Below are 20,382 nucleotides of genomic sequence, written 5' to 3' on the forward strand. Positions count from 1 at the left end.
CTATTCACACAGATTGTTACCTAAGATTATTCTCTGGGACCACAACTTCCTCATGGCATTTTTCACCTCTGCGTTTCTGAGGGTATAGATTAAGGGGTTTAACATGGGTGTGACCATGGTATAAAACACAGCCACAGCTTTATCAATGGGGAAGGTGATCATGGGCCGAAGGTACACGAATATACAGGGTACAAAGAATAGGACGACTACAGTGATATGGGAGGCACAGGTGGAGAAAGCCTTCCGTTGCCCTTCAGGGCTGTGGGTCCTTAGTGAGCAAAGGATGAGGACATAGGAGGCGATAAGAATAGAAAAAATGAGCATGCACATCAGTCCACTGTTGGCAGCAACAAAGAGTCCAAAGAAGTGTGTGTCAGCGCAGGAGAGTTTCAGAAGAGGAAAGAGGTCACAGATGAAATGGTCAATGACATTGGGCCCACAGAAAGGCAACCAGGCCATGAAAAGAATTTGAATCCCAGCGTGGAGAAGTCCTCCGACCCAGGCCGTGGCCACCAGGAGGCCACACACCTGCCTGTTCATTGTGATCATGTAGTGCAGAGGTTTGCAGATGGCCACATAGCGGTCATAGGCCATCACCACCAGCAGGATGATCTCCACTCCCCCAAAGAAGTGTTCTGCAAAGAGCTGAGTCATGCACCCACGGAAGGAGATAGTTTTCTTTTCAGCGAGTAAGTCGAAGATCATTTTGGGGGCCATGGTAGAAGAGCAGCAGCCATCTATGAAGGACAAAAAAGACAGAAAAAAATACATGGGGGAACCCAGGGCTGGGCTGGTGGTGATTGTGACCACAATGAGGAGGTTGCCTGTCAGGGTGAGGAAGTAGATGACTGTGAACACGGCGAACAAGAGTTTCTGCACATCTGGGTTCTGCGTCAGGCCGAGCAGGATGAATTCTGTCACATTATTCACTTGCTCCATGAATCCAGTGAGGTGTTTAATTGATTTACCTGAAAATAGGACAAGGAAGGTCTATAATTGTGGCACATACATCATGAACAAGAAAATAACTTCAGTCAGGATTATTTTCTGTACCACTGATGGAATTCGCAAGCAGATAAACCCCAAACTTCAACTGGGGTCATATTATTAGTGCATGATGACACTTGTCCCTCTTTTCCTTCTGGTACAGACACAGCCCAGAGACATCTGTTCATCCAGATATACAAACACGGTCCCTGATGTTGATGGGTTAGGCACCTTTCTCACTCACCCCCATAGTATTTTTCTTTCTCATAACAAACAGGAATGAAAAGAGGACCACACAGAGTGGCAGGGGCTTGGATTCAAGAGTCTCCTTCTCCGTGTTTTTCTCTAGCCACGTGTGCTGATGAGGCTACAGCGCGGTTTGTTATTGGTGTTACACTTGTTTCAGGCTAACTATAAAATGTCAGGTGAGTTTAATTTGAAATTAGGGATGCTGTTGTCACATTTCAGAATCAAATGAACAGAATGAATGTTTGGGGCTGCAGTAAGATGCCTCCTGGCAGGTAGATTAGTGAGTTTGTGCTACATCTGGACAGAATTGTCTAAGAACATCACCAGACGCCCCTGGAAGAGGCACGACCTGCAGAGGATAAGACAGCACGATGCAGAGTGACATTCCCCACGTTTATTTGAAACTTCAGAATTTACTATCTGGAGAGCTTCTGTCATGTTTTGATTTCAGAGGCATTTTCAAAGCCCAGTGGAAGGAAGACTATGAAAAATAATCTGGATCTGTTTAGAAAACAGATACTTTTAATATGAGGCAACAAAAGCACCACAATTTATGGGACAGAGTGTGCTCTCCAGAATTAGATAGATTATTTTTATATTCCATTTTCACTGATTCTTAGCCACGTGATGTTGTGTATAAATCTCAGTCTATCTCACTATTAGAGTGCCTAAATTTTTCATATATAAAGGGAAAAATAAATGGCCCAGAGGTATTGAAGAATATCGGTATTACAGATAATAGAGTTTGTACCTTGAAGGTAAATCAAAAGAACAAAATGAAAAGATCCCACGTATCATACTCTTATCCTTGAAATATTTGATTGTTGTAATATTAAGAGAAAATAAATGAACTATTAATAAGTACTCAACTCAAGAAGTGAAAAACTCAAAAAAAAAGGTGGAATACAGAAATCAATACATCAGGAAATAGAAAAATACTAGACTTAAAAAGTAAACCCAAAAGCTTTTGGATATTTAAAAAATACAAGTAAGGCCAGATGAGGTGGCTTATGCCTGTATTCCTAGCACTCTGGGAGGCCAAGGCAGGTGGATTGCCTGAATTCAAGAGTTGGAGACCATCCTAAGCCAGAGCAAGACACTGTCTCTAAAAATAGCCCAGCTTATGGCAGGCACCTGTAGTTCTAGCTACTTGGAAGGCTGAGGTGAGAGGATCGCTTAAACCTAAGAGTTTTAGGTTGCTGTGAGCTATGATGCTGTGGCATTCTACCGAGGGTGACAAAATGAGACTCTGTCTCAAGAAATAAGAACAAAAACAAAACCCAACCAAATAAAACTGATGAATACAAGTAATCTCAATAAAAGCAAGTATGGCCAAATTCCAAAAGGACATTATTTGTGAAGAATATTTAAAAAGATTTTTGTGTATAACTCATAAAAGATTTTTAAAATACCTGAATAAGGGGGTGGTGCCTGTGGCTTAAAGGAGTATGGCACCAGCCCCATATACCAGAGGTGGTGGGTTCAAACCCAGCCCTGGCCAAAAACTGCAAAAAAACAAAAAACCAACCAAACAAACAAAAAAAAAAATCGAGTAGGCATTTCCCAAAACAAAGTAAAATTTCACTTCATGCCATTACCAAAAAATGAAAAAGAGAAAAAAATGAGAAAAAAATGAATAGCATGTATTAAAGACTTGAAATAAGACATAGATCTATTAAAAAACAAGAAAACAATGAGATTAGTTTATCTCTAATCTCTGGGTAAGGAAAGAAATTTTTAAACAAAAACACAATGATACAAACTACAGGATAAAACTGATGAATTCATCTACATAAATATATAGAACACAGGGGAGGAATATTAGCAACAAGTGTGACAATTGTGATTATAGGAATAATTTTAAATAAATTAAAAGTTCACTCACCAGATTACCAAAATAGGGGCAAAACTAGTAAAAAACAATTCTTAGAGAAAACATTAGGCATCTAAAAATTTCATAAGTCACATGCAAATTAAAAACAATGAAAAGCTAACTGGCAAACTGGTGAAGATTTAGGACAGTTATATTATTCAGTGCTGGTGAGTGTGTTGATATAAAACTTTCTAGAAAGAAGTTTGAACCCATATAATAATTTGTGGTCACATCTCTTGTTACAGTGTTCCTTGTTTTTATACATCTATGCTTAATAAAAATGATGTCTACAGGTTGTGTTTCATAATATTTTTATACTAATGAAAAAGTAAAAGCAATCTAAATTGCTACATACAGAGAAAAGTCAAGTGAATTATAGTGATGATATGTTAAGTAGACATGAGTTATTTGCAAGAAAAAATTAATGATTTGGAAAGATTCTTTCAATATAATACTGAGAGGAAAACACAAGACAGCTTATGTATATTATGATCTAAATTGTCTAAAATGTCCTATTTCCATAGAAAATCAACTGAAAAAAGTATGTGAAAGACTAATCACATTTATCTGAATTTGAAATTCAAGGCAATTTTTGTGTTCTTTTAAAAAATTTCTTCTTTTTAAAAAATTTTTTTTTTAGAGACAGTGTTTCACTTTGTCACCCTTGGTAGAGTGCTGTGGTGTCACAGCTCACAGCAACCTCTAGCTCTTAGGCTTAGGTGATTCTCTTGCTTCAGATTCCCACGTAGCTGGGACTACAGGCACCCACCACAACGCCCGGTTATTTTTTTGTTGCAGTTTGGCTGGGGCCGGGTTTGAACCCACCATCCTTGGCATATGGGACCAGTGCCCTACTCATTGAGCCACAGGTGCCACCCTAAAAAATTTCTGATCTGAATTTTCCACAAAAGGACTATATTGCCTTTATGCCAGTAAAACAATTTAATAAAATAAATTTTATTTTCTTATCAGACCTGGGTCTCTAATATCCTGAGTGACTGTTTTTTCTTAGTAGACTGGGTATACTAGTTATTACTCATAAAAATATGTGGCAGTAGAAAAATATATTTAAATCCAACTCACCTGTAAATTGATAACTCTAGTATCGCCATTATTAAAAAATGACTAATAAGGAAAATAAGTAATAGGTTCATTCCAAACAAGCCATCTTATTTGTAGAGTTTGCCTGGAGTTTGCATTCACTGACCCATGGCAAACCTCTGCTTTATAGATTCACCTATTTTTAACTTAAGTATAATGTATCCTTTCCTCAGTGAGTGACTTAAAAATGGTTGCTAGGAGAGACTTCCTAAATAAAGTTGAGTTCATGAGCTGAGTTTATTTTGCTCTATAGCAGTGGTTTTCAACCTTTTTTAAACCTCACGGCACACTTGAATCTATAGTTAAACTTCCACAGCACATTTAAATTATTTTGATCAAAAAAAAAAAGAGTAGAAAAAGGATATACTTACTGTGCTTTGAACTTCTTTTGAAAATAATTTAATTATCTTTAAAAATTTTCCTGGCACACCTAAGATCCTCTCACAGCACATGGGTTGAAAATCACTGCTCTGTATGGTCATACCACTATGGAGAGGGTGTCAGCAATCCAGCTCAGGAAATGAATTTCTTTAGGTAGCTTCCATAGCTTTACTTAGGCTCCCATTAGTCTTCAAAAGGAATTGAAGGGGGGCAAAACCCCTCTAACCATCAAAGCACAACTTTCTCCGAGTTTCCTTACAACACATTTTCTAGTCTTTCTTGATGACCAGGTGAAGTGTGTTATAAAAATGATTGCAAGCACCACGAAATCAGCAGCAAATTAAAGGTGCCTTGGAATAGCAGGTCCCCAAAGTCATCTATTTTAAGCCTTTTTCTTAGTAAGCTTGTGTGCTGATTGCTCCTTTGGTCCCTGGAAGTCTGGATCCAAATGAGTGGGAAACAGAACCAAAGAGTATTTGTGATTTGTAGTTGATTATGCTTATGTGGTCTTCCTGGGTCAGCAATCGTCAGAGTCCTATCTTTATAAACACTTTCACATGTAGATTCAGGGAAATATTTTATGGATATTACTCAAGTATGAGAAGTTAGGGGTGCTCTAACCTTTCAGCTCCCAGAGGATTAAAATCAGCAGCTTCAGCCAAGATGACAGCCAAACCAATTTATCCTTGTTCTCTTTCTCTCTCTTTCTCTTGTGAGCATGACATCTGTGTCCAAAGAGTGAGGAGAGAGCCAAACTAGCCTGGCTTAACAGCCTCTCTTGGGAGGTTAGGCAGTGCTGTTAGAGCCCAAGAAACTAGGCACAGAAGGTCCTGTTCATGGAAATTTAGTTGCATGAACCGTGAGCCTGTCCCACAGAGTTAGGTATTCTATGGGTATATTGGGTGGGTAGACCTTTGTTAGTTTCCTGCAGAGGAGATATTTTCTGTTTCTTCCTTTCACATAGAACTCCATTTTGTTCTCGTGTCAGGTGGCCATGTGTTTAGGGCAAAGTGGGGTCTGTTCAGGCCAGAGGTATGAATTCAGATCAGCCAAGACCAATTATAGGGAGGAATGAGCGAGATAATGTGTGAAAATGTCTGAGTCAGTGCAAAACCGCTATTATTAATGCCCAAGGATAGACACGTGTAAACTAGAGAAATTGCTTTTTTTTTTTTTAAATTAAATCATAGCTGTGTACATTAATGCAATTATGGGGTACACTGTGCTGGTTTTATATACAATTTGAAATACTTTCATCAGACTGGTTAACGTAACCTTCACTGTATTTTCTTAGTTATTGTGTTAAGATATTTATATTCTACCCTTAGTGGATTTAACATGTGCCCTTATAAAATGCACTGTAGGTGTGGTCCCACCAATTACCCTCTCTTCCCCCATCTTCTCCCCTCCCCTCCCTCTCCTCTTTCCCCTTCATCTTGGGCTATAGTTGGGTTTAGCTTTCACATGGAAGTGTGGGTGCTTATAAAAACTGCTCTTTAATATTAAATAACTGAGGCATGCTGGGGAGCGAGAGCTTCACTGGCTCTCCTACTTACTAACTGCCTTGGTTCTTCAGCCTCTTTATACTTGAGTTTCCACATCTGTAAGGAAGGGGTGGTGATGGTACCTACCTTCTCAGACTGTTTTGAGGATTATAGGAGATGATGCATGTAAAGTAATTAGAATAGTGGTTGGCAAAGTGTAAACGCTCACGGTTATCTGCTGTCACTCTGTGTAGGAAATCAGGGCTCACGCGTGACGGATTCAGGTTTCTTAGAAGAATTGTCTCAACTCATACGTAGTAGCTTGGCTTCCTTGCTCTTATGGTTGGGAGGATCCAGGAAGTTCCAGAAATTATGAGAGAAGAAAGGCCAATGTTTTAGGTATTGAATACTCAGTCATAAATTACAATTATGAAATATTTCTATGAGAGTCTGACTTTCCCTCCACTAACAAATCTGATAGTGGAGTAAGATTCCCTGAAATGGTTGTAGATGGAGATGAAGGAAATGTGGATACGATGGGAAGTAACAAATAATCAGCACTTTTCCACCAGCCACTTTGCTAAGTGTGGTATCTCATCTAATTCACACAGAATCCCCATAAGGAAGATATTAATGCATGAGGAAATTGATGCTCACTCTGAAAAAGTATCATTTAATCAAGGTCAACAAGCTAATTATTGGCAGGTTTTGAATTTAAATTCAGGTTGATTCAGGCTCTAACTCTTATGATACTATACTTGACTAGACACTGATTCTGTGATGTGTCTCATCTGTTGGGTGTGGTGGGCGAGGAGGTGCTGACACAGACCAGCTGTGAATTCTTTAGCAGCTTTGGTTGAACCAGTAGTGGCAAGCAGCACATATTCCTCAGCCAGATCCCATGTGCTGCAACTGTCCATAAAAGAGAAGCATGGTGAAAAGAGAAGATCTTTCATCTTCCCTTTCTACCTGTGGCCTGTATCCTGGGGAACTGCCTGAGCTCCAACTTCGAAGGTTTTTTTTGAGACAGTCTCACCTTGTTGCCCAGGTTAGATTTTTTTCCTATTTTTAGTAGGGATGGGGGTCTGCTCTTGCTCAGGCTGGTCTCAAACTCCTGACCTCAAGTCATCCTCTCACCTTGACCTCTCAGAGTGCTAGGATTACAGGCATGAGTCACCAAGCCTGGCCTCTATCTTGAAAATTTTGATTCTGGAAATTTCCTGATGCCTGTGGAATGGAAAGGAAGACCAAGCAGAAATTCAGACGTAGGGCAAGAAACATCCTCTATGTGAATGGGATGTGGTAGGGTCTTAAAGAAATAATACACAGTAGACAGAACCTGGATATGATTTTCAATCTTCTATTTACTGTAGGGCTCTATGCTTGTCAGTTAACATACTTGAGCCTATAAAACAGCCTTAAATTAGGGTTATCAAAGATAGTATGTAAAATACAGCTAGTACATTGTACATAGAAAACATTTGGAAAATATTTTCTGGATTAAATTGAGAGGAATGTTTGCATTTTCCATTGCCACTATACTGTTGGCTATCTTTATTGAATCCTGACCAAGCTGTGTAATTTTGGGCAAGTTACTCAACTTTTCTGAACCCCCGGTTCACAAGAATGGAAAAACAGGGATCCAATGTACTCAATAATAGTATAAACCCAATAAAATCAACAACTACACTCCCATATGAGAGAAAAACACAAGTATAGTCTACTAAGGGCGAGCGGAGAGGAGGGAGAAGGGAAAGGGAAGAGGGAGGGTGATTGACAGGCTCTCAACTAATGTGTACAACGTGAGGGTGTTCAGCATGCCCCCTGGGTGAATGCTGCTCAACTTGAATTTTTACTTTAGAAATGAAAACAATGTAACCTAAACAATTGTACTCTCATATTAATCTGAAATTAAAAAAAAATAGGTTAAAGGGGGAACTCATTGCAGCCATAGGTAAGAGGCTGCTTTGCCTTTGAGCTCTCTGTTTCATGTCAAGGTATCTAACCTCATAACTGCATGAGTCCTATGATCAGTTATTAGAAGATGCCTAACACGCAGCATAAGAGGCATCTCTTGATGAGGGTGGCTCCAGAGTGGAGACCATCACTCAGCATGGAAACCAGCAACAGAGAACAGTTGAATGGAGAGGGAAAAGGTCAGCCCACTTATGGGCAGAACTGTGAGTGGTGTTCTTCATGGCATATCACAGGAAGGCAGTATGGTCTGTGAAATGGGCCTTATATATCTGATGGTAAACGAAACCCTGGGTTGTATCAGATGAAGGGTCTGGGTGAAAATTAGTTCAAATGGCAAAAAAGGAGAAGTAATTGCTGCTAATATGAGAAGGAAAAAATGAGTAATACAGGGTAGCACCTGTGTCTCAAAAGAGTAGGGCGCTGGCTTCATACACTGGAGGTGGTGGGTTCAAAGCTGGCCCTGGCCAAAAACTGCAAAAAGCCCCCCCCCCCAAAAGGAGTAATACAAAAAAGTAAAATTTACTATTACCTTAGTGCCACGTAAGAGGGTAGGAGCAACAGAGAAATATTATATATTAGTTATATTTATGGAAAGTCATAAAAGTGAAGTTGTTCATTCATAGAAACCACATTCTTCATTTGGTGGTGGAGATCAAATGCCACCCCCCAATCTGGATTCAAAATGCATTCTAGCCATGAATTTAAGAAGTCGCCTATGTGATACATCTTGGTGACACTAAAAACACCTTGTGAGTGCACATTTGGAATTCTTCTGAGGTTGTTTGGTCTTTGGGTTCTTTTTTTTTTTTTTTTGAGACAGAGCCTCAGGCTATCCCCCTGGGTAGAGTGCTATAGCATCACAGCTCACAGTAACCTCCGACTCCTAGGCTCAAGTGAGTCTCCTGCCTCTGCCTCCCAAGTAGCTGGGACCACAGGCGCCCTCCACAATGCCCGGCTATTTTTTGGTTGCAGCCATCATTGTTGTTTGGCGGGCCTGGGCTGGATTTGAACCTGCCACCTTAGGTGTATGTGGCTGGTGCCTTAGCCACTTGAACCACAGGTGCCGAGCCTGTCTTTGGGTTCTTATTTGACAGAACAAGTGTGAGAAATAACATTCAGAAATTGCTGTCTCCCAGGTGCACACAATCACAGCCATGTATCACTGTGATTGATAACCTATGTATCTGTTTAATTTGTGGTGAGTCACCACTCCAGTCACCGAGTAAGTGTGGTATATGGGAAAACATTGTTTCTCTTTGGACAAGAAGAGACTAATACTTTAATTTTACCTGACATGTGGTGTGTGAAACATTAATTTTCCTGATGTGGCTTCATGGTTAAATGAAGAGTTTGGAAATTCACTGATGAGAAAATGCTTTAGGGTAATGATCTGAAGCCCTGAATTATTTTTTTGTTTTTGTTTTTGTTTTTTAGCAAACCAAAAGGTCCACAAAATTTTAATCCCTGAGTTATTGGTCAAGCAAAAAGAGAAAACAGAATAAATTATATTAACAGTAAAAATAAAATTATCACAACAGATTCTACAGATATTGAGAAGATAAGAATATTATGAAAAACTTTATTATCAATTGGCAACTTAAATAAACCTTCCTTTAAAGATATAATTTACCAAAACTTTCACAAAATTAAACAAAAAAAACTGGAAAGCCCTATACCTATTTTATTTTATTTTTTTATTAAATCATAGCTGTGTACCTTAATGCAGTCATGGGGTATATTGTGCTGGTTTTATATACAATTTGAAATATTTTCACCAAACTGGTTAACATAGCCTTCATGGCATTTTCTTAGTTATTGTGTTAGGACATTTATATTCTACATTTAGAAAGATTCACATGTACCTCACCATCCCTCCCCCTACCCTCCCCCCTTCCCTCCCTTCCTTCTCCCTCTTCCCCATATTTTTGGGCTATAATTGGGCTATAGCTTTCATACAAAAGCTATAAATTTGTTTCATAGTAGGGCTGAGTACATTGGACACTTTTTCTTCCATTCTTGAGATACTTTGCTAAGAAGAATATATTCTAGCTCCATCCATGTAAACATGTAGGAGGTAAAGTCTCCATCTTTAAGGCTGCATAATATTCCATGGTATACATAAATGACAATTTATTGATTCATTTGTGGATCGATGGACACTTGGGCTTCTTCCATGATTTAGCAATTATGAATTGGGCTGCAATGAACATTCTGATACAAATATCTTTATTGTAGTGTGATTTTTGGTCTTCTGGATATATACCCAGTAGAGGAATTGTAGGATCAAATGGCAGGTCTATTTTTAGTTCTCTAAGTGTTTTCCAAACATCTTTCCAAAAGGGACATATTAGTTTACATTCCCACCAGCAGTGTATAAGTGTTCCCTTTTCTCCACATCCATGCCAGCATCTCTGGTTTTAGGATCTTCTGATGTGGGCTAATCTTACTAATGTTAGATGATATCTCAAAGTAGTTTTGGTTTGCATTTCTCTGATGATTAATGATGATGAGCATTTTTTCATATGTCTGTAGTGAAGCCCTTAATTATTGTAATATCTTTGGAATCAGACTGACCAAAAATTAGGTGAATCTGGTTTTAGCAAAATGAAAACTGTAATACCTCTGTTAACATTTGATAACATTTTAGATGACTATGGATGATGCATAGAAAGATTAATCAAGTTATAAGAAAAGTAAAAATAATTGTTTAGGGATATGGTCACTGTTTCATGTTCTTTTTAAACCTTTTTTTATTCAGATGACAGGTTCACTGTGTCCTAGGTGTGGGGTGAGAAACCTGGTTGACCTCTGGCCCACCAATGTGAAACCCGGGTGACTGAGAGATCCCCTGCCTGGGTGACTGGGCACCAGCAGTCCACACTGGTGGAACAGCCCCCTATGTGGGTGGCTTTGCCTCTGAAATCTCCAGAGCCAACTCTGAAGCACACTTGTGCCCAGGTCCAAGGCTTTGCCCCTGTAGCTCTAGGGCCCTCACTAGTCTGCAACTATAGTGCTGAGAATCCAGAGTGGTGCCTGGACCCCAAGACCTCAAAACTGAATCCCCACCACTACTGTTGGGCTGGCAGAACCTCTCTGAGGCCTAACATTTCCCTCAGGACCCTCAACCCTAACTAGCTGTCACTCTAAGACTTGGTTCAAGAGAATCCCCAGCAAAAGGAACAGGTCCCCTGCATAGCTATAAACCCAGAGCTGAGAAAAGAGAAGCCAGATGAGAAGAAACCAGCCAAAGACCTCAGCAACATCAACAAACAAAATAGTTCAACATCACCAGGAGAACACAATGGAGTTACAGTAGTGGACTCCACCCACAAGGAAGTTGTCAAGATGACAGGAATGGAATTCAGAATATAGACGGCAAATACAATGACTAGAATGGAAGAGAAAATTGAAAACCAACAAAAAGAAGCAAAAAAATTCCAGAAAATCAACGAAAAAATTGAAAAAGACCCTAGAGAGTTAGACAACATAAGAAAGGATATAATAAAATGTAAAGAAAAGAGTCATTCAAGGAATTTCAAAATGAAGTTGAAAGCTTTAACAACAGAAGCTCAATCATGGAGAAGAAAGAATCTTAGGGCTTAAAGTCAAGGCTGTAAAGATAACATTGTCATTCAAAGAAGCAAAGCCCAGTATAAAAATATCTGAGCAATCATGAAGAAAGATAGGGGACTATGTGAAAAAACTATCATTCAAATTACAGGTATCCTGGAGGGTGAAGAAAAAAGACCTAACATGGAAAATCTATCTGAGAATTTTATTGAGGAAAAGTTCCCGGACATTGCCAGAAATTTAGACATGCAGATATAAGATGGACATTGACCAACAGAAAGATTCATAGCAAGTAGGTCATCTCCAAGACACATAGCAACCAACCTGGCCAAAGTCAAAATGAAGAAGAAAATTCTGCAAACAGAATTCCTCTGGATGGAATAGGAGCTGACGTGTTTCTAGTACAGTTGAGAGATTGATTCAGTATCTGAACCTCCTCTATGGCCTCAGTGAGGAAATTTCCTTAGGGACACGCAACTTGAATGAAACTCCACGTTACTATTCACATAGCATTTGGGGTCCTTCATGTTCCAGTTCATGATACCGAAATGATTTATTGCATAATATTTTAGACCAGGAATATAGGATATTAATAGATCAGTTTAAAGTGCAGGGGCAAAAAACCCCTATCAGGTGAATATGTATTGTTTATAGACGAAGATTCCCAAATTACCTGTTTCTAAGAGAAAATGTTTAAAAAACAAAGATAATTAATTCCTGGGAGGGCAAAACCTTAGCTATAAGGACAGGCGCTTGAATGTTACCAGTATCACTATGATTCAGGAAGCAGCTGTTTTCTCATTTTAAGGACAGAATAAGAGAGGGGCATTAAGTGTTAGCATAATTGTATCTCTTGTTTCCTGACATAGATATAGGTGCTGGGGAAGATCAGAAGATTCTCTGTAGTACCTGAGGACTTTGGATTTCAAAGGCAGAATAGAATCTTCTTATCCTTTTCCTTGAATTTCAAAGGCATTGTAGTTTTGGAAATGCTTGCTGAATCCATTTGGAAAAATTTGTACTATTTTGACATTCCCTGATTTTTGTAATATTGTCTCATCAGGGAGGCCTTGGGAAATATACATGACCTACCATATTATTTGGACAGCTACATATAATGGTTAATTCTCATTTCTGAATACATTGGGCCTTCCCCTAAACTGCAGAGGCAACCACAGTAAGTTATCTTGAATTGCTGATCTTTAATAGAGGTTCTTACATTGGCTCTTTCTCCTAGGGGATTTATCATTCAAACAGGGCATTGCTTTTGATATTTGATGATGGACCACTTCTAGATAGTTTAAAATGTTTTTCAAAAATATTTTTCTCCTCACTGTATATGGGTATATTGTCAATCTATCAGGAAAAGTTTAGATTTTATGGAGCCCTGAGTTAATTCTAGGCTTCTGAGTGTGGAGAGTGTGGTAGCTGGATGGGTCTGTGGAGGTTTCCACCAAGGGGAGGGTGTGTGATATGATGGATTGGACAGTCAGAGATGAGCTTATACACAGATACTCCTTTTCTTAACAGAATGCTCTGGCTTTGAAAATTTCCAGGGATGAAAGAAAGGGAAAAAAATCTCATTTTGTCCTAATACAAGGTGATACGAGAGGTAACTGAGATTAAAGAAAGGCAGAGTGGAGGCAGAGCTGAGACAGGGCGTGTGACCACCCCCGAGGTCAGGACAGCTCAGCATGGGAGGAGGGGAGGACAGGACGTGGATTCTGTTTTTCAAGGGAAACTTTTGGCTCTAAAACAGAGATCCAAAAAGTAATTTTATTAAAACATAGAATCTGCAAGGAAAGAGTTTACCCTCTGCTGTGGTTGGGAATCTATACTGAACTCCATGCTTGGAGACACTTTTTGTTTTGAGTCTATTCAAATTCTCAAATATTGATCTAAGCAGGTGGGACTTTGTTTATGCTACAGTAGATGTGGTCCCAGAAATATGGCTGAATTTACATATCCCTGTACCCCTCCTTCTTAGTTAGAGAATCAAGACAGTTATTACTAAAGATAAGAGAAGAAAATAATTTTTAATTCATAATAAGGCATCTTAAAGAATGCAAAATATAGTGGTGAAAAAAATTGCTGTTTTGGGGATTAGTAGACCTGAATTCTTATTGTTCTTTGAATCAAATATCTGTTTTTTCTTGGACTTTACCTCACTGACCCTCAGTTTCCTCATCTTTAAAGCACCTAGAAGTTGATAAAATGCAAAGAATCTGAGGATTTCTAATGTACAACTCTAGAATCTTGTCCAATGGGCCCTTGAACTCACTAACCTCTGACTCTATATTTCATGTCTTAGCAAAAGACTACAAGGGGTTTCCTGTGATCACAGGTGGTAGCTTTAGGTACTAGCCCACTTATCCAAACTTCAGCACTGCTGATTCTAAGAAGTAAACGGGATCCCAACTGGAGAGGCACGGAATAAATGCTACAGATGCCCTGTAATAGATTTGAATACAGCCCTATCTCCTTCTTTTATCATTATGATTTTGGAGAAGTCATCTTTCTCCTAAGCAAAGTTTCCTTTTCTTTAAGTTTTCCTTTCCTTTCTTTTTTTGGCAGTTTTGGCCAGGGCTGGGCTTGACCCCACCACCCCTGGTATATGGGGCTGGCACCCTACTCCTTGAGCTGCGGGTACCACCCCCATTTTCCTTTTCTTTAAAATATGGATAACCAACCTCGTAACACTGTTGTGAGGATTAGGCGAAAGAATGCACGTAAGGCATTTAGTATAGAGCTGAGCACATGGCCAACACTCAGTAAAAATTAACAATTCTCATAGGGAGTATGTGGTATAGACATAAATCTCTGCACGTCATTAAGAAGGAGGAAAAGCAGAGCGATAGTAAAGGTTTGCATTTCCACCTGCTTGAGTATATGGAATTTGAACAAGTGAGAAAGGTTTCTCTGTTGGGGAAGAAGTTTGTCTGTTGAGGTCCTTGCCTCTCATTTGCAGTCCAAGGGCCTTTTGTGGACAGTCAGAGTCTTTCTGCTAGATTGACACTTTTTTCTATTTTTCATTTCTGTAAAAATATGGATATTAGAGGGTTTAAGTGGTAAAGGTACACTATTGGTCTTTGGACTAGGAAAGAAAAAGAAACTGAGCCTGTGTTTTAGGTTTGCCAATTAACAGTGGACATCAAGGACATCAGTGTTAACATGAAACTGTTTTGTTTGTATGTTTGTGTCTCAGGGGGATTGGAAAACAGATGGAATTCATAAGAGAGAACGGTTCTTTACATTTATTCCTATTACTTCAAGATCTGCAAGAACCTGAGCTAATGAGCGAAGTAATGACGATGAATGAGTCAAGTTCGGGGTTTTCTGTCTGATTTTGATCTTGTAATACAGCCTTTTGCACAGACCTTCCGGAAGTTATAAAAACCTATTAGTCAGCTGTTTCTCTCAAAGGCCTTCTCTAGGGAAGAGTTGACAATTAGAAGGGTACTCAACTTTATTCTCAAGGGTTCTTGTCCCTGAAAGGCTTCTCTGTTGGATGGGGTTATCCAGGAGGGAGACCAGAATGCTGGCTTGGAGGTCTTAGGACAGCCTCTCAGTGAAGGGATCAGTGGGAAGGGTTTTCTTTCTATGTACTTCATGTACCACATGACAGGGACAATTCATTTTACCCTCCCTGCCTTCTTGCTTTAACAACACTTAAAGTGGAAGAAGAAAAAAAAAAGAGAGAAAACAAATTTGAGGTCCAGGAAAGAGTGAAAATTAACAACGGCAAAACTTAGTTTTAAATACTGTCTTGAAGTGTAATTGAGTGATATGGACATTCTTCTTCAAGTAAATGAAAACAGACTGTTAAACAGATGGTGGTGGGTTATTCAGGCTTATTAACTATTGGTATTAATGGAATAAGTTAAAATCAGAGATTAATGATCTGTGACTGGTAGACTAAAGATGATACTTAGGAAAATTTTAAGTTATCCCTGGGGCAATCATGGAAGTCTCTTCCTCTATCCTTTGCTTCTCAGAGCAGCTAGTGTCCTGTCAGTCCCTTGTTCCGTGTCCATTTGGTGAACCAGTAACAACAATTTCATGAGCACATTATAGCAGTTACTTTAATTACATTCAGATAATATTTCCTGAGTTTCGTGATGTGCCCATGTGTAATTCCCTGTGTTTGTTTTCCTGTATATACCACTCAAGTGGTTTCAACTTCAGGCCTCTAAGAAAATATATAAAAATTTTATTTATTTTATGATTATACAATTAGTAAAACAAACTGTAGAAATCTGGAAAATACTAAAAAACATAAAGAAATAAAAAACCCTATGAGGTTTTTGTTTCTAGTCCTTACCTTAAACATTGTTATTGTTATTAAATTTTAAGTCTCTTTAATTTTCTGAAGGCAAAAAGTGGAAACCAAATAAACACATGTACATGTATAGAGAAAATAAAACACACACACACACACAAAAAGAAATTAAGAAAACCCATAACTTCATGTCCAGAAGTAAATGTCCTAAATATATTATTTCCTTATCAATTTTTAAAATGCCTATGTTTTAACATAGGTGAAACAAAACCTGTATAAAATTTTATAAGTGAAATTTTTGAATTTAAATTTTCATCTTAAAATATACATATTAAATCTGTAATCTTGAAATACTAATTCTACAACTTATTATCACTAACTTTTTACTTATGGTATATTTTTATAATTATAATTAGGCATACACAGACGATATGTTGGTTTTTAATTAATTGGTATTAATGAAGTGAATTATTAATGAATGAATTATTTCACACATTCATTTTAAAATCTTATTAGTCTCCCAGATTATTACTTCTTTTTTTTTTTTTTTTTGAGATGGAGCCTCAAGCTATCCTCCTGGGTAGAGTGCCATGGCATCACACTCACAGCAACCTCCAACTCCTGGGCTCAAGTGAGTCTCCTGCCTCAGCCTCCCAAGTAGCTGGGACCACAGGCGCCCGCCACAATGCCTGGCCATTTTTTTGGTTGCAGCCATCATTGTTGTTTGGTGGGCCCGGGCTGGGGATTCGAACCCGCCACCTTAGGTGTATGTGGCTGGCGCCTTAGCCGCTTGAGCCACAGGCGCCGAGCCCCAAATTATTACTTCTAATGACTACATTATTTCATTATATTGAGGTCCAAGTGAAGTTTCACAATGACTACCCTGATCCTCCTAAGTGGACATCTTTCTTCTATATCTTATACATGTAAGAATATGTTCGAGGTCAAGATAATAAAAAACTAAGAGAGACAGCTAGGGAAGTTTTGAAGTATCTATTACCAGAGACTTTGGGGGAAGAGAAGGAATTGTCCGCGAGGTATCAGTGTACTGAAAATGCAGAGTTTTAGACTATTTGATTCTTTTACGGTTTTCTTTTTTCTAAAGGTAAACTAGCACTCACGTGACACAGATGGAAAACAAAAGGAATGTGACTGAATTCATTTTAATCGGTCTCACACAGGACCCCAAGATGCAGAAAGTCACCTTCGTGGTCTTTTTGATTCTGTACATAATAACCCTCTCGGGCAACCTGCTCATCGTGGTGACCATCGCCACCAGCCAGGCTCTGAGCTCCCCCATGTACTTCTTCTTGACCCACCTTTCCTTGATAGACACAGTTTACTCTTCTTCTTCAGCTCCTAAGCTGATCGCGGACTCCCTTCATGAGAAGAAAATCATCTCTTTTAATGGGTGTATGGCTCAGGTCTATGCAGAACACATTTTTGGAGCTGCAGAGATCATCCTGCTGACGGTGATGGCCTATGACCGCTATGTGGCCATCTGCAGGCCTCTGCACTATGCAACTGTCATGGGCCGCCAGCTGTGCGTTCTCCTCCTGGGCGTGGCCTGGCTGGGGGGATTTCTCCACGCGACCATTCAGATCCTCTTTACAGTCTGGCTGCCCTTCTGTGGCCCCAATGTCATAGACCACTTCATGTGTGACCTGTACCCTTTGCTGAACCTTGTCTGCACAGACACTCACACCCTTGGTCTCTTTGTGGCCGCCAACAGCGGGTTCATCTGCCTGCTGAACTTCCTCCTCTTGGTGGTCTCCTATGTGATCATCTTGCGATCTCTGAGGAACTACAGCTTGGAGGGGAGGCGCAAAGCCCTCTCCACCTGCATCTCCCACATCACGGCAGTTGTCTTATTCTCTCTGCCCTGCATATTTGTGTATCTGCGCCCTGTGGCCATTCTGCCCATCGACAAAGCTGTTGCTGTCTTTTATACCATGGTGGTCCCTATGTTAAATCCTTTGATCTACACCCTCAGAAATGCTGAGGTAAAAAATGCAATAAGGAAGCTCTGGAGAAAAAAAGTGACCTCAAAATAATGCTTAAATAAGATCACTGAGTATTCATTACATATAAAACTAATATGTGTCTAAGCTCCTTGATCTGTAGATGATGACAGCAACTCTAACAAGGAGCTCCAGAGAGTTGCTAAAGCGTAAAGCTAAATTTTGAACTAATCCAGACTTACTGTCTCTCATCCCACCCTCTCGTCCTCATCAATATTGCTTCTTAATCAATAAATATTTATCCAGTACCTAGAAATCTGAGACATCTCCAGATGCTAAAAGTATGAATCTAGAATACTGGATTGATATGTGGTATTAAAATAATATTATTGTGTAACTTTGAGATGTTGGTTACTACTGACTATTGGAAATAACCTGTGTTGTTCCTTTACTTTGGAATGTAGCCTTAAAATAAATTCTTTTGTCAATTTTATTGTTCATTAAACATTTATTGTATCATAAGAGGAGATACATTTTACTTACTGATTTTGAGACTGGTTATATTAAGTATTTTCCATATTGTACCAGTTAAGATCCAATCAGAAAACCACACAACTTCCTTAATTTGAGCAGTACAATTTATTAAAAATCATTTTTACGTACAATTATTAACTATATAAAGGTATTAAATATGGGCTCTCTGCCCATAGCTCAGCGGTTAGAGTGCTGGCCACACACACCGAGGCTGATGGGTTTGAGCCTAGCCCAGGCCTGCCAAACAATGACAACTGCAATGAAAACATAGCCGGGCATTGTGGCACCTATAGTCCCAGCTACTTGGGAGGCTGAGATAGGAGAATCACTTAAGCACAAGAGTTAGAGGTTGCTGTGAGCTGTGATGCCACAGCACTCTACCAAGGGTAACATAGTGTGATTCCGTCTCAAAAAAAAAGGTATTAAATACACAAGAGAAAATGATTAAAGGTTGCCTTGGGAATGAGGATGCCTTAGATGAATATCTAAGAAAGGAATGCATTTGGGAGGTTTGCTTTCTCTCCAAGACTGGGATTCTAATATTTTGAAGAAGGCAATATTTGTTGCCTTTTGGATGGTGGACAAGTTCTCTGGGTTGTCTTGGGCCACAACTACATCATGGCAGCTAGACAGAAGCTGACAAGAAACTTGCCTAGGACTGGCCAGCTGGGAGCCTCCCTCTGTGATGCTGGTGGGCTGAGGCTGGTGAAAGACGAAATATGGATTGGTAAGCAGGAGACAGCCCTCTCAGGTGCAGGTGGCCCAAGGTTGCCAGAAAACACCCAGCAACACTTACAGATAGGTGGACTTGGGAAACTGATTCTGGAGTGTCTGTGTGATTCCCTGCAGAGCTGTCATTGAAACTGAACGGAAAATTGTCCATGAAGTTGTCGGTGCAATGGAAGTGAGCACTGCTAGATGTCCCTCCCTGCCTGCCCCTGCTCCACCCCTTACAACACTGGGACCTACACAGAGCAAGATGAAAACATTTATTTATATTTTAGAGACAGAGTCTCACTTTGTCCCCCTCAGTAGGTGCTGTGGCATCACAGCTCACAGCAACCTCCAGCTGTTGGGCTTAGGTGATTCTCTTGCCTCAGCCATTGGAGTAGCTGGGACTACAGGCACCTGCCAAAATGCCCGGCTATTTTTTTATTGCAGTTTTGCTGGAGCTGGGTTTGAACCTGCCACCCTTGGTATATGGGGCCAGCACCCTACTCACTGAGCCATAGGTGCCACCCAACAAAAGGATATTTAAATCAGGAAGAGTTGCCCTTTCCAACATGAAGCTTAACACCATGTCAGGGCAAGTGTAGGGGACAAATGTTTACAGGGTCTGTTTTTATTAACATGAAACAGGCAATTAAGGGTGTATTCGGAGCTGAGAGGCAATAAATAGATAATGGACGCACAAATTTTATCCTCATTTCTTACAGCATGTTTTATAGAATATTGAAGCTCAGAGACATGGCATGATTTAACCTAACCTGAAGTTCACAGCAGAATTGAAATATAAATCGAGATGTGACTTTTTATCCTACATACTTTTCTGCTCATTGCACAGCTCTAAGTAAAAATTATATTTCATTAATGGTAGTAGGTAGTGGAATCTCCACCTACCTACTGCTTTTTATGGTAGAGTCTACAAAAAGGAATGAAAAGAACTCAATTTATGGAAGGATTTTGTATAACCCAATTTGTTATAATTCCATATAATTTTACTTTTAGGTTTGTTCTAGTGATCTAGTTTCCTTTTCTTTATCAAAAAGGTTTCTGATGGATCTCTAAGAATTAGACTTTGATACCAGAATGGGGGCAAGAATTTATAAAGAAGGAATATTATTGAAAAATCTGAAATAGGGATTCTGGGAAGATGGCTGACTGGTAGCAACCCTGGTCAGAGGCTCCTGAACAAAGGAAGAAAAACTGGTTGGAATCAGAATCTATGAAGTCAAAGACGGGGAGCTGAGCCCAGAAAGAAGTTCG

General features: G+C 39.5%; 2 protein-coding genes across 2 annotated transcripts; one reads left to right on the forward strand and one right to left on the reverse strand.

The window, feature by feature from the left end:
- LOC100945082 (olfactory receptor 4C5-like) lies at positions 1–939 on the reverse strand. Its single transcript, XM_003781314.1, has one exon. It carries the CDS (start codon positions 937–939, stop codon positions 1–3), a length of 939 nt encoding a protein of 312 aa, XP_003781362.1.
- Positions 940–17,021: 16,082 nt separating this feature from the next.
- LOC100945401 (olfactory receptor 4C12) lies at positions 17,022–18,047 on the forward strand. The gene has a single exon (XM_003781315.2). The coding sequence runs from the start codon at positions 17,032–17,034 to the stop codon at positions 17,953–17,955; it is 924 nt and encodes a 307-aa protein (XP_003781363.1). The 5' UTR covers positions 17,022–17,031; the 3' UTR covers positions 17,956–18,047.
- Positions 18,048–20,382: the final 2,335 nt, after the last annotated feature.

The sequence above is a fragment of the Otolemur garnettii genome, unplaced genomic scaffold, assembly GCF_000181295.1.
Source record: "Otolemur garnettii isolate 467f Iridium unplaced genomic scaffold, OtoGar3 scaffold00001, whole genome shotgun sequence".
NCBI classification, from domain to species: domain Eukaryota; kingdom Metazoa; phylum Chordata; class Mammalia; order Primates; family Galagidae; genus Otolemur; species Otolemur garnettii.